The 14,205-nt window shown below is 43.9% G+C and overlaps 2 protein-coding genes and 1 non-coding gene across 3 annotated transcripts; 1 reads left to right on the forward strand and 2 right to left on the reverse strand.

Annotated features, from left to right (window-relative positions):
* The first annotated feature begins 703 nt into the window (after positions 1-703).
* On the forward strand, positions 704-4,461 carry arl3b (ARF like GTPase 3b). Its single transcript, XM_089014902.1, has 6 exons — positions 704-864; positions 1,381-1,524; positions 1,652-1,768; positions 1,854-1,904; positions 2,034-2,219; positions 2,298-4,461. Exons 1-6 carry the CDS (start codon positions 862-864, stop codon positions 2,343-2,345), a joined length of 549 nt encoding a protein of 182 aa, XP_088871028.1. The 5' UTR covers positions 704-861; the 3' UTR covers positions 2,346-4,461.
* On the reverse strand, positions 3,898-12,977 carry trim8b (tripartite motif containing 8b). Its single transcript, XM_089014900.1, has 5 exons — positions 10,676-12,977; positions 7,725-7,820; positions 6,860-7,125; positions 6,670-6,785; positions 3,898-6,229 (listed from the first exon to the last, which is right to left on the reverse strand). The coding sequence occupies exons 1-5, from the start codon at positions 11,279-11,281 to the stop codon at positions 5,577-5,579; spliced, it is 1,737 nt and encodes a 578-aa protein (XP_088871026.1). The 5' UTR covers positions 11,282-12,977; the 3' UTR covers positions 3,898-5,576.
* Positions 12,978-14,081: 1,104 nt separating this feature from the next.
* Positions 14,082-14,195, reverse strand: LOC148887378 (U5 spliceosomal RNA). The gene has a single exon (XR_016117752.1). It is a non-coding gene; the product is annotated as a U5 spliceosomal RNA (small nuclear RNA).
* Between the last annotated feature and the right edge of the window lie 10 nt (positions 14,196-14,205).

Raw genomic sequence — 14,205 nt, forward strand, 5'->3', positions numbered from 1 at the left:
ATTTCTTTTTAAATGTCTTCTGCAACCTCGAAAAAAGACAAAAATATATCAGAATAAATGCACAGTAAAATTCACATTTCAAAAATGTATTGAAATTCCACTGCTCCTTGAAGCAACGAGACGCAAGTGAGGCCTGTGATTTGTGGAGAACCCGGAAGTGAGTAAATGTGGACTGTATCCGAGTCCGATTAAAATAGTTGTTTTCGTAGTTTACGAGACCGACAGTAATCTTTCGGACGATCGAAATGAACGTCCTGCAAACCAACTGTACATTTATGCCATGGTCTAAACGCTACTCTATGTTTTTGTTTACAAAATAAGATACATTTTGACAGGAGATGGTGGGTGCGTGCGTGCTCTTACTCGGCAGTTGTCAAGACAATTCAGCCCGTTCACGCCACCTGTGGTGTGGCATGGAATAGCAGCCAACAGCCAGTAAAGTGGGTCCTAAAGCCCGCCTGATTAAATCAAATCAGTTTACTCTCGCTCACCGACTCTCCTGGATCCAGTTACACTATTTAGTCCCGCGTAAATGTCGATATAAAACGAAATAATTAATTAGAGTACATTTAAGCAAAATACAAATCGTTTTTGGTGCAAGCAAATTTTTGACTCGCTATCGCCACCTGTGGAACAGAGTGAGAATAATTGATAGAATCATACGTGCAGTCGTTTATTTTATTGCTAACCATTTTAGGTAGCCCCCCTAATTCATTTAAGCGTGGAGATAATATGATTAACGTGCTTTCTAAGCACTTTTGCGGCTTATTTAGTCACCCAGTGGGGCGCGTGCTTGTGCGAGTGACGTCATAGTCCTTGGTAACCCTCAGCGGCGGCGTCTCCACGACACAAGGCAACAAGATGGTGAGTGTCCGTAATTTGCTCGTAATAACCGTTATCTGTCTAGAAAAGAGTAGAAATATACTCGTTTGGACACAGGGGGTTGTGCAAAGTTGTTATCAGGGTTCGCCGAGGCAATCCAAACGTGAAAGCCGCCTTGTTGCGTTTGCTTTGGTTGCCAAGAGATTAGCTTGGCAAATTAGCTGCGTTTTGCATCTCCCTGTGCTGTCGTTATCCTGGCTCACAGACGGACGACGAAAACACACCAGGAAACCATTCCAGATCTTATTTGGGCCGAGATCCTTTAGATTGCACAGTTTGGAAGACGGCGGCAGTGTTGTGTAGTGTTTTGCACATCCGCGCCACAATTACGAGGTTCGAGGTTCGAATCTCGGCCCTGTCAATGCCGAGATTGTTCACTCGTGAAGGAGACTATCGATAGAATGATCTGACGTTTGGAAAATGTACAACGGCCAGTGATCACTACCATGCTATGACATGTTAATATAATTTGTAATAATGTCATTTGTCTGTGTTCAGGGGTTGCTGTCAATCCTGCGTAAACTGAAGAGCACACCGGATCAAGAGGTGAGGATACTACTGTTGGGGCTGGACAACGGTGGAAAGACCACCCTGCTCAAGCAGCTGGCTTCCGAGGATATCAGTCACATTACTCCCACTCAGGTTAGCACACATTAATAACCACAGTTGCGTGAAATGATCCCATTTCTCAACTGTTGAGGAATATGAGATATCTTTGCAAATCTTCATAAATTAAAATGAATAATAATTTGCTTTGCTGTTCCGCCAGGGCTTCAACATCAAAAGCGTACAGTCACAAGGCTTTAAGCTCAACGTGTGGGACATTGGCGGTCAGAGAAAAATCAGGCCCTATTGGAGGAACTATTTTGAAAACACAGACGTGCTGGTAAGATTGGAATGTTATGAAAAAAAAGGCTGTGGAATTGTTCTATTACGGTTCACATGGTAACTTATTGTTTCTTTGTTTTCAGATTTACGTCATCGACAGCGCTGACAGGAAGAGATTTGAGGAGACGGGCCAGGTATGAGACCCTGTAAAGGGGTTATTAGCGACTTGTGACATCATTTGCTATTGGACCAACTTGCAATGTTTTGGTACATGTGCAGCCATTTTGAAAATCCTTGTCACGCTAACTGTTATTGATTTTCAGGAGCTAGCGGAGTTGCTAGATGAGGAAAAGCTGAGCGGCGTGCCCGTGCTGATTTTCGCCAACAAGCAGGACCTCCTGACGGCGGCGCCCGCTTCCGAAATCGCAGAGGGACTCAACCTACACACCATCCGCGACCGCATTTGGCAAATCCAGTCATGCTCCGCCCTCACCGGCGAAGGCATCCAGGTCCGCCACCATTTTGTTTTTCCGCAACAATCATACTTTTTTTTAATTAAGTTTTCTAAATCTTACCTCGCCTCGCAGGAAGGCATGAACTGGGTGTGCAAGAGCGTCAACTCCAAGAAGAAGTAGCTTGGCTTTTTAGTCATCATCTCCTCAGGAGGGGAGCGTACGATGACACCTCCTGAGCCGGAAACACTCCAGGGTACACTGGTGAATGTACACGTAACGCACACTACTCATCCAAAATGGACGTTTTTTACATAACTGCTGCATTCCTTCCCCGGTTCCACTTCCATAGTAGCGTTCCCATTTTAACTGCTGTTTTTTTTTTTTTTTTTTTTCAAAGGGCATCATGAGTAATCATTCCACGCATCATAGCTCTGTTTGACGTGCGGTCTTCTATTTTTCTAAGTGTTTTATTTATGGCAGGAGTGAAGTAGAGTGTACCCCAAACTCGCTAAACAATGATACTGTACATGTTATATATATATTTTAAAAAAGCATTCAGAATTAGGAGTTCTTAAATCTACTGTAAATAGCGCGGGACCAAGCCCCCATTTCCCAACTCCACCACAGCGTTTGTATGTTTTATGCGCAATACTCAGCTTTTATTTTGTAGTGCCCGTAGGACTTCTACGACATTTTTTCAGGTTAGATTGCTTTTGATATTATGGAATGTGATCAGTGCAGAAGTGAAGATACAGTATGTGAATAAAAAGAAAGGAGAGGAGGAGGAGGAGGAAGAAAAAAATGGTGTGTTTGTTTTCCTTGCTTGAATGGAGGTGGTGTCGAGTGCAGCAGGTGTGCTGGGCAGCTGGCGGTGGAGAGGTCAGCGTGCGGGAGACAGCTCGGGTGAATTTAACTGGAGAAAGGAGACTCAAAATGGATTATTTCTGGTACTTGGGAAACACATTTGACCACTAAATATTTCATGTCATTCTTTGCAGTGATGTAGTTTTTCCTTTACATTATTCAACAAAACCAAAGCCAAAATTTGACTAACTGCATTCTCAAATGTCTTTTTTATGTTGTATTTGATTCTTGGGCGACCATATCTGATTTCCAATTGAGTCGGACAGCTGCACGACAGCTGTGTGTATGAGTTGGAGAATGACTCATATCTGTCACCCGGCCGTATTTTGTACGATTTTTAGATGTGCACGGCATCCAACAAAGTTTGTACAGGAAACGCAACAAATGTTAAACATAATGTCGAGATATTTTTTTACTCCGTTTTAGTCATTAAATATTAGCAGTAATATTAATTTTTAACAAAAATCGCTACTCGTAAAAAGCAAAGTCGAGCATCGAGAAAACAAGTTCGTGTGAAAAGTTTGTAGAAGAAACAAACGTTCCGAGAAGAGAAGTTCTGGTCAAGTGGAATTTTATTTTGAAATCAGTTAAATTAAACATTTTACCGTGTTTTTCGCTGTAATACAATTCGTATTTTTTATAAACATTATACACCATAAGAAAACGATTTCAAATTATTATTATTTTGCTGTGGACAAATTCAAATTGTCCACAGCAAAAAAAAAAGCCACAACAAAGAAAATACTTTTAGTAAGGTCAGTGTCTTGCAGGTTGACAGGTATGGAATTTTAAATTATAAGTACAAAACGGTGCTGTTAAGGGAAGGAGGGGTACTAGGTGGGAGGTGAGGTCAAAAAACAGAAAACAGTCATATTTTAAATTCCTTTATTTGGAATTCTCCAAATCACGTCGTGCCATTTTTTTTCCATTTCACAAAATATTTACAACAAAAAACTTTCAAGTTGTACTGTCCATTCTCTTAAAGTCAAGTATCCTCAATGGCTTCTATGTTAAGAAGGGTTGACCAGTCCATTCTCGTTCTTTTAGAAAAAGTAGATCATCGTCCTTTTTTTTTCTCTTTAAAACTGCATACATCGTCTCTTCTGAGTGCTTTAAAAAATGTCTTCCTTTGCGTGCTTATAGCTGCAAAGAGGAAGCCAAGAGCTAACGCGCACGCTTGTATGTGAGTGTGTGTGCTTTATTGAAAGGAAGTGACATCATCCTCCCTGAAGGAAGTAAGTGAAACAGCGTCATGGGATCCTCTTCGAGTCAACGGCTGATTCGTTTTGGTCTTTCCTGCCACTCTGAGGTCTCAAATTTCCCTAAAAATCGGGTGGGGAGGGGGTGGTGGTAAAGTGTCCTCCAAGTGCATTGTGGGTGGAAGAGCCTGTGAAGCAGTAACAAGTGCCAAGGGTGGGATAGAAAAGAAAAAGGATTTTGGGGGACACTTTGGGGACTGTTTTTTTTTTTTTTTTTTTTTTGAGGGGTACAGATGTGGAGGTGGAGTTTGTTTCCATTTCTCACGCCATAAATAAAAATTCCGTCCGTCGGAGTCTTAAAATGACTGCTCGGATGTTTGTATACTTTTTAAAGGTTGTTTTCTTTTGAGTTCAATGTACATTTTACAACACAGATTGAACGGAAGGTAAAAATTAAAAAGCGATTGACCCTGCTGCCCCCGAATGTGTATACATTGTTTTCTAGAAGTGTGTGTGTTTAAATGTGTGTACGCTATAACGGCTTTAAAGCAGTAACCCCCTGTACGTTTGCATTTCATAATTAAGGAATTTACATCCAGTATTCACATTTTTAAAAACTATTTCTGCATAAAATAATGCATTGGTGTTAGTCGCGAATAGTGAAGTATTTCAAAATACTTCAAGGAAAATTAGCGCTAATTTTTCAGTTTGTTTTTATATTCAAAAGGGATGTGTTTTTTAGGGGGGGAGGAGCCAGTTTAGCTTGGGTCGTTCAGGAGTCTTTGCAGATGTGCATGTATACACATTTTTAGCCCCCCCCCATTAAAAAAATCCATAATCCATGTATTTTGGGGGGCAGTGTAAAATAAGTGTGAAATGATAAATTGTTGTAGTATCGGATTGGTGGTAATTTCACTCATTAGCTGCAGTTCCCGCATTTATTCGGGAATTGAAAAGCATGACGTGGAGCGCTATTCCCAAATTTGTTCAGGTTTAGTTTTTTTATCTGGCTATAAAGCACTGGTCAGACCTCTGGCAAGGTTTTTCCCTCCCACCAGGGGGCGGCATTTGCCTTTTGTACAGCCACCCCCATTTCATGATTAGATAAATCCAGACCCATAAAACTTAGGAATTAACTATTGTTTTTTTGATGAAAGAAGAGCGTCTCAGGGTTTTTTTATGCTGCATTGAAAGTTTATGTAGTCCTAAACTCAATATTCTGTGGGTCTTGCAATTTGAGTGAGAATGACAAAAACCCTGGCACGTGGTCTGGCAGTGAATGAGTTAACAGTTATTAACAAATAGCAGGGGATCAGACATTTTTACACTATGTGTTTGTGTGTGTGTGTTAACTGGTGACGTAGTGCTTTGTAGAGGGCTGCCCGTACAGCCCGTAGAAGTCGGCGTGTCTGTGCGACTGTGAGGCATCGATCCAGTCGCGCATGGCCAAGCCCTGCATGGGCGGCCCCCCGGAGGCGAGGCCGGGCGGCGGGGGGTAGTCCTGCGCGCTGACCCACGGAAAGGAGCCCGAGCGCGGGTAAGGTGGGTGGGCGCGGTGCCCCGACACGGAGGGGACGCCGGAGCAGTAGCAGTTATCCATGGTGCACACCAGGATCTTGCGCCCGCCGTACTGAGGCAGAACGCTCTGCTGGGAGGAGTGCGAGGAGCCGCCGGTGCCGCCGGCCGAGGCGGCGGGGAAGTGCGAGGAGCCGAAGACGCCACCTGAATGGTGGTTAGCGCCGTCGGCGATATGTGGCGGGCCGCATGTTTGATTCGTCGACTGACCTTCTCCGGAGGAGGAGCCCAGGTAGGGTTGCTTGCTGGAAGATGACGACGACGAGGAGGAGGAGGCGTCTTTGAAACTCACCGCAGTGTTTTTGCCAGAGTTCCCTTCCCGGAAGGCGGTGGAATGTTTGCGTTTCTCCGCTCCCGAGGCCGAACTTTGCCCGCTGGGGAAAGCCGGGACGGACTGCAGGAAGGTGGAGGGAGGGGTGAGAGTAGCTGCGGGGAGATATCACAACACGTTAACATGAAATTCTTGACAAACTAAATCATTTCCCACAAATAATAATCATACATTTCATTCACAAGCGCCTTTCAAAACTCTCAAGGTCACTTTACAGTCACAGGATCAGTTTTTAGTCTGTAGGTGAGCAGTGGCTGCCACACGCGCCAGCGTTCACTCAACCCGGAAGTAACTCAAATAGATAGAAAGCTAGCTAGCTAGCTAATAGATACAGTAATAATAATAATAAATTTCATTTATAAGGGCCTTTCAAAACTATAAATACTATATAAATACTATATAACGATAGATAGATAGCCAGGTAGATAGCAAATAGAGAGCTAATGTTTATATAATTGTATTATTGTTAATGATATACTCCATTTGAACCTATTTGATACTCAGTATAGTATAGTCGACAAGTCCGACTTGATACCTTCCAGCGTTCTCTTCAGGCTTTTTTCCCGCTTGGAAATCTCAGAGAGGAAGAGCTTGGCGTTCAGATTGCCCACCTTATAGGGAGGGAGAGTGCTTCCCACGCACGCCTGAGACCTAAAGAACATTCCAGATGAGACCCCCCCCGAGGACAAGCGCTAAGACGACGTGGCAAATGTCAACACACGTACCTGTCAGTGAGGATTTTAATAGGCTTGGTGTTCTTCATGAAGCCAAGTTCCTCCGCCTTGCCGAACGCCGTGTTGATGGCGCTCAGCAGCTTGTGCGCCTCGTGCCTCTGCTCGCCCAGTGCCAAAACCTGGGCGGCGTTCTCTTGGCAGAAACGCGCCTGAGCTCGCTCCAACGCTTCAAGGGTGCGGCCCAGGTCCTCCTCCAGGAGTTGGTGCATGCGTTGGTACTGCAGGCGCACGTCCTCTTTCAGTTCCAGCACGCGGTCCTTGCGGGAGGGGAAGCGGAGACCATTGTGTGAACGTTAACACAAAATGGAGGTACGTCACTTCTTCATGTTGCATTCAAAGCCTTATTTTAAAAATTGGAGATTTAACACACGTGGCCCAATATGGCGATTTTTTTGTCTCCAATGTTTTCTTGTAACAATGTTTGTTTTCACTCAACCCACTCATAGAAAGCTAACGAGCCAGCTAATAAATAGCCAATAGCTAGCTTGCTAGCCAGCCAGATATGTTAAAGCGCTATATAAATATGTATTGCATTGTATTTTGGACAGCCGCCTTCATTTCAAGCTCCCATAACTCCAGATCCATATAACTTAGGAATTAACTTTTTTTCTGATGAAAAAAAGAGAGAATAAGATGTATAACCCGATATTTAATGTTTATGTCGTCATAAACCTCAATATTCTGTGGGTTCTGGAGTTTGAGTGACAATGACAAAAAAAACTAGCACTGGAGTGGACACATTTTTGCACATGTCTGGTAATGAATGAATTAATAAGCATGTTGCGTTGACTAAAATAAACATTTTCTTTGTGTCAGAGTAACGTTTAGGATTTTTTTTTTTGTATTGCCAACGCACCTCCACCACGCACTTGTCGGAATCCAGCTTGCATAGCTGCTCCTCGATTTCCTGCATGCGATCCTCCACGCGTTCCTGCTGCCTGAGGAGGTTTTGCTGCAAGGTGACAGAAAAGAAGAAAAAAAAAACAGAGGAAAGAATGTCTTTAAATGACAGCGACAACCTCCCCCCCTCCCTTTCGTTCGTTAGTTAGTCCCCATCCGAGGCGTACAATCCCCACAGGAGGGGAGGACCATGCTGTCATGGCAACCAGCAGCTGTTTTGTGCTTGCATAAGTGTATGTGTGCACGTTAAAGGCGGGGGGTTGAGTTGATAAATGAAGCGACATAAGCAGGCAGGGAAAAAGCTCTCCTCGGCTTTTCGTGGCCAGCAAAAAGCATGATGGGTGTTTTCATGCCGATAAAAAGAATGCTAGGCTACGCTGATGGAATGCTTTTTATTTTAAGTTGTTAAGTTAATTTCCCCATTGCGGGACGAATAAAGGTATTCTGATTCTGATTCTGATTTTTGTTGTGCAAGAGGGGAGGGGGTGATTTTCATGAACAACTGGGGAGGGGAAGCAGTTGCTCAGTTCTTTCTCAAATGGATTAGACACCGGTTTGGGTTTTATTTTGATAGTGAAAAGTGGAGGCTATCACGAATAACCAACCAGAAAGGTCAAATGTCATGTCTATGTCGGATGAAAATTCACGTGGGTCTAAATATTAATATTAAATTCCAATATCCCAACGGACGCACGGGCGGCTAAACAGAAACAAAAAAAGACACCGCGGTTAGCATCGACTTGATCCAGATTCAAGTGAACAACCCCACCCCCTTTTTTGCAGTCACATTAGCGCTCGCAGCTAAATGCTAATGTCAGCACACAGACCCTGACTGTGTGTTCACCCAGCCCATCTTTTCCCTTTATTTCACTTAGCTCGCCATTGCTAACAACAAGCCGTTTCAGAGTCCAAAGTAGCTAACAAGGGATCCTTTTAGCGTTAGCCGCTGAGCAAATAGTTGATTTTATCATTGGTTTCCTGGCTGGAAATCACTGTCCTAGATAGCATTCTGTGTTTCTCACTCATTCACTCACTCAGGGGATGGGCGGGCGTGATCGGGCAGTGGGGGTCAAGGGGCGGGGGGTAGGAGGGCCCCTCTTTAGCTGTCATTTCAGCACAGAGTCTTTTCCATCAGGACCAAGGAGGCCACAGGGGGAAGGTCTGGCTGCCCCTCGTCGGTGAAGGGAGATGATTTGGGGCTAATGGAAGTGCAGGGGGAGGGAGGGGATGTCGTAGCGAGGAGGCGAAATCACATTAAAGATGGCCGATGCAGCTCGAATCAACCGTTATTCATTTCAAAAGCCCAAGATGGCGAATAAGAACCAGGGTGGACTCTGTGAATATGTAAATATATGTTAAATAGACCCTCATATTTATGGTCCTGAATGTGAAACACTAATGCAGTGTAAATATGCGGGTTTAATAATTCAAGGGGTTCTAATTAGCGACCATCCAGACTATTAATAATGTAGAGAAAAAGATGGCAAAGGTTTTTTTTTTCCATGGCTTTAGAGTTCATATGGGCAACCACGCCCCCCCCGACTATAACCCTGTCACCCCCTCCTGCTGACTCACAGCGACAGGAAGGACAAGGCGGTGTGACAGGGTCGACACCGAAAGCCGGTGTCATGAGTCAGGCGACCCCTTCCAGTCCCCCTGATGACTAATCCCACACACAATCGTTTGAAAAAGAAGCACGTGTACAAAGGGAAGGATTGAAAAAGCAGGAAACCGAGATGTCATTTCAAAATAAAATTAAAAAAAGCCACACAATCAAGTGACAAATCACTAAAATCCCTCACTGGTGATACCCCAACGAGGATGCACCTGTGCCGGCGAGATAAGCCCACCGCTCCTTCCTCGACAATGAGGGACCCTCATTGTCCTCTCCGTCGCTGCATTGTGTGGCATTCCAACAGATGAGAAGGACAACGGCAGCAAGCAAGATGCACATTCCGGCCTTTGAGTAAATAAAATGGGTTGTCGTTGCCTGGCGACGGTGCAAAAAAATGTAAAGTGATCGCTTTTGTGTGTAGTGCAGCCATGAAAGTACTTATTGATCACAGATAAACTAGACAGAGTTCCCTCAAAATGTCAGACATTAGCTTCCATGGCTACATGTAAGCCAATTGAAGACATCAATAAATGCAACAGATGAACCTACGTAGCCTAATTTTGCCATTAGTTTGACTTTGTTGATGTTTTTGATCCAAACCATCTATTAGGCACTAATTTTAAATGTATAATCCTATGTGTCACTGTCATCGGTTCTCCCGCTAACAAGCCAGGCTAAACTTAGCTCGTCCATGACATACAATGCACCGATGCGTTTGTGGAACAGTCGCGGCTTGGAATTGAAGCGGATTTATGTGGGACAGCAGATGTGAGACAGTGTCAATCGACGCTATGGCTTTGTTTGCTTTCAACATTTAGCTTGTAGCAGACGTGCGCGTTTCATCATGAACGTCCTTGATCCTCTCCTCTTTCATCTAGAACTGCTTCATGTACCAAAGAAGGTACAGAAAGTTTTTTTTTTGATATTTTGACTTCAAAATGGCGGCGCGAGAGTGGCTGCCATTCAAGTAGCTCCTGTATTTTGTTGTTCTACTTCTTCCTTTTCCTTTCTTCACTTTGTGAAATAGAAATTTCTCCACTGCGAGACTAATAAAGGCTAATACAATCCATCCAATCTCTTCCTTTGTACTAGCTTGACACCAACAAACTACATTTGCATTGGAAAGCTAACAAGCACAATCTTATAACGTCAATAACGTGATTCAGAAAACATCACCAAAAACACAACATGGTGATTTTTTTTTAAGCAAATGCTATTTTTTGAGTCAAGTTTCTGTATCGCAATGTCAATCTAACCTCCCGAGATATGTGGTGAGCGTGTGGATGCCTTACTCGAATGTCATTGCGGCGCAGCTCCACGTCAGCGACGGCATGTCCGTGACTGGGGTGGCAGCGGGCGAAGCAACAGTATTGGCACACAGCCGTCTGCTCGGCCTCGCAGTGATAGAGCCGGTACTCGTCGTGCTGCGGGCACGTCCACGCCTTGACCGCCTCGGCCTCCACCAACAGGTGCCCGAGCGCCGAGCACGGCTGTTGAAGGTGCGTCTGCACATGTGACTGGCAACAAGGCGCGTTGCAGCGCAGGCACACTTTGACGGCGGGCAACGGGGGGCCGCGTCGGCACAGGATGCACTGGGGCGGCGGCACCGATGCCTTTTCCACGCTGAGAGCGTTGTACTTCTCCACAATGTTGGAAAGCTTGTGGTTTTTCTCAAGGTTGGGTTTTTGGCTGTATGCGTGGTTGCATTCGGGGCAGCGAGCCAGCGTGGAGTCCTTGGCCCAGGCCTCGCTGATGCATGCTCGGCAGAAATTGTGCTTGCAGGGCAGCTGGATGGGCTCAGAGAAGACGTGCAGACAGATGGGACAGATGAGCTCCTCTTCAAAGCAGTTCTTCCATGTCTCGGCCATGTCGGATGCCATGGCGGTGGGGGCAGGCATACAAAAAAAACCTCCGGATTTCAGTCTGTGTGTTCCCACTTCCTCAAAAAAATGTTTAAAAAAAACAGATGCTGTCCTGAAAGTGTGCGTTTACCCCTGCTCTGACACTCTGACTCGTTAGTTATTGCTGCAGCAAGTTCCGGTAAACTGACCAAAAGGAGAACACGCACATACACAGTGAGGCTGACGTTACAAGATTACTGTAAACTGTGACACACACATTGGGACACGTGTGTGCACACACACAAACACAAACACAAACACAGGGCGTGTTTGTGTGTGTGTGGCCGGCCTGCAGTAAGAAGCAGCCTGTAGGTAAAACCTTGGAATCCAAACAAGGCACAGATAACTCAACCAGGATCAGCCCAATATGCAAATAAGTACAGGGACCTCCTGTACGTGAACTCACAGCTTTACCATGTCGTTTAATTCATTAACCTGCTTCCACACCCTGATTAACACTATTTTTCTCTTTTTTTAACCTGACACTAAACCTTGAACAGTCAATTTTTTGCCTAAAAATCCAGAGCAAAGCAGTACAGCGGGTCCAGTTAAGGGCACAGCGGCCCCGCAAAAGAATCAGAATAATAAAGCCTCAATTGCGTTTTGACATGAAACGCCATTTCCATGAGATGAATAATAATCCGCAGACTCTCACACATGCAGACAAGGCCGCGGCTCTCTCTGGCACTTTCCACTCGATAACAAAAGGGCCTCACTAATCTTATTAGATGAAGAAATCATAAATTCATAGCTGGACCGTCGATTTTGGATGCGGGTTTACTGCATAGTTGTGGCTTTTTAAGAGCTCCTATCAAAGCTACTGAACAAAAAGAGCTTTTATTTAGCTTTAAGGATCTGCAGGAATGTTGCTTGCTTCGACACTCATCGATCGAATAAGCCCTCCTCTACACAAAAAATACACTTATTATTCAAAGATTTAGTCCTTAAATCTTACTTCGGCGTTCTGCTTATACGCCTGATTTATTCTCTACGGCCGATAAAAAACATTTAATCGACTTATCTCGATGATAATCGTGAAGGGAATAAAGCGAAGCGACTCACCTCACCATTTTGTAGTACAGGTACACATTTTAAACCGCACTTTAGTCACAAAGCCGGCCCTTGCTTGAGTACAACATGTACATTACTTTACTAAATATATATTTGTAACTATTCCGAAGGTTCGAATATAAAAATATGAGGCTATTAAACGGGGACTTAGCTCTGCTGTCCTTGTTATACGGGCTAGCTCCTGTCATCAGCCATCTTGATATTAAAAAAATACACACCGATGATATCCACGGTGAAAAAAAAGAGTTGGAGGTCGTTCCACCGAAGCCTTTCACCTTTATACGCGTTATTAAAAAAGAAACTGAACTAAAAACCAGTGTGGAGTTTTTTTTGTGGCTCTTTAGTCACGTTCTTTTCCTCGGGTCCAAAAGTCGACAGTCCTGACGTGCTTGTTATTTAGTCACGGCCCATATTTGGTCAGTGAGTCCGGTGGAAGAGTCGCCTACTCCCGGCTTTATAAAATCCGGCTTGTTTTAGTGTTGTTGGGAAGACAAAAAATACAATATTTGACGTATTCTTCTTCTTTAATGGCCTCCTTTGGTCTTGTGCCTCGTTCTGCCCCAGCCAGGCGGTCGAGAGAGGAGGAATGCGGGCGAACTGGATGCTTCCTTCGGTTAGCTTCAACCTTGGCGAACTGGCTACTTCCGGATTTTCAAAATAAAACATTTCAGAGTTAAGCCCTTCAGCTGTTAACATCGTCCAAAGTCCTGTAAAATAACTAAACACACGATGCTACAAATCATTCTAAACAAACAATGATCATAATAATATGTATTTTGTGATTTGTGTGGTAGCAATTAGCCACGATGCACGATGGTTATCCGCACACAGACTCAAAACACACCTAATCGTTTTACTTGGTGGCTTCGCGAGATTTTCAAATTTCACGTGTGATTTAATTTCATTTTGAAAGCAAACAGTTGTTCAACTGCGTTTCTTTCCAGATCGATGCATCTACTCCCACCTTCCTTTTTTCCTTCCTGCCCAGCTTCCACCTACATCCGGATGGACCTTGAGGTCATCACGTGACGCACCACTCAACAGACGTGTTCACGGCCATCTGTGTGTGTGTACAACAGGAAACTATAAGTTGCCTAATTGTGTTTCAAAGTTCCTTATCGGGGATCCCATATTGTGTATTGTCTGCCACCGAATGCCTTTGTTTTGCTATGTTTATACATCTGTGAAGTCAGGGTGGTCTGCCTGAAAACCACCTCTGTAATTATACATAAAACCATCTAGAACACTTTTATTTTCTTTAAAGGCCACCTTAGATCAACAATTTTCGACCAACAATAAAAGTTTACAGCAAAAAGTACTAATTTTTCATGCTGCAGCACTATTAATAAAAAAAAACATATTTCGGTATTGCACAATAGTGTATTTATTCGTCGCTATTCCACAATTGAGTGACCTTATTAAGAGAAGCAAGCTTATATTCAAGATGGATTTAATGCAGCCAGCAGGAGGCGACGAAAGACATAACGTGAATGGTTGAGGAGCTTTGTTTTAGACCAGCCCGTATGATTATTGATATCCAAACAATATAGTACAAGACCAATTACAACAGTTACAGGCAGTAACTATTGCATGATAGCAAATAGATAATATAATAAATACATGTAAATCAATGGAAATAAATCGATAATTCCGACGTAATATGGAGAGCAGCTAACATCCGGTCAGTTTAGTGACATCGGAATTATTGTTTTTCACCAAAATAGGAAGCCCCGCATTAGCAGGGCATCAAAAAATTAGTAAATACTCTTGATGTTGCTCCCCACGGAAATCTTTAGTAAAAGGCGAAAGATTTATGCGATCTGAAGAGAAACAAGAGTGTACTGACTTCC

The sequence above is a fragment of the Hippocampus bargibanti genome, linkage group LG15 (genome assembly GCF_051943395.1).
Source record: "Hippocampus bargibanti isolate YZ-2025 linkage group LG15, ASM5194339v1, whole genome shotgun sequence".
In the NCBI taxonomy this organism is placed as follows: Eukaryota; Metazoa; Chordata; class Actinopteri; order Syngnathiformes; family Syngnathidae; genus Hippocampus; species Hippocampus bargibanti.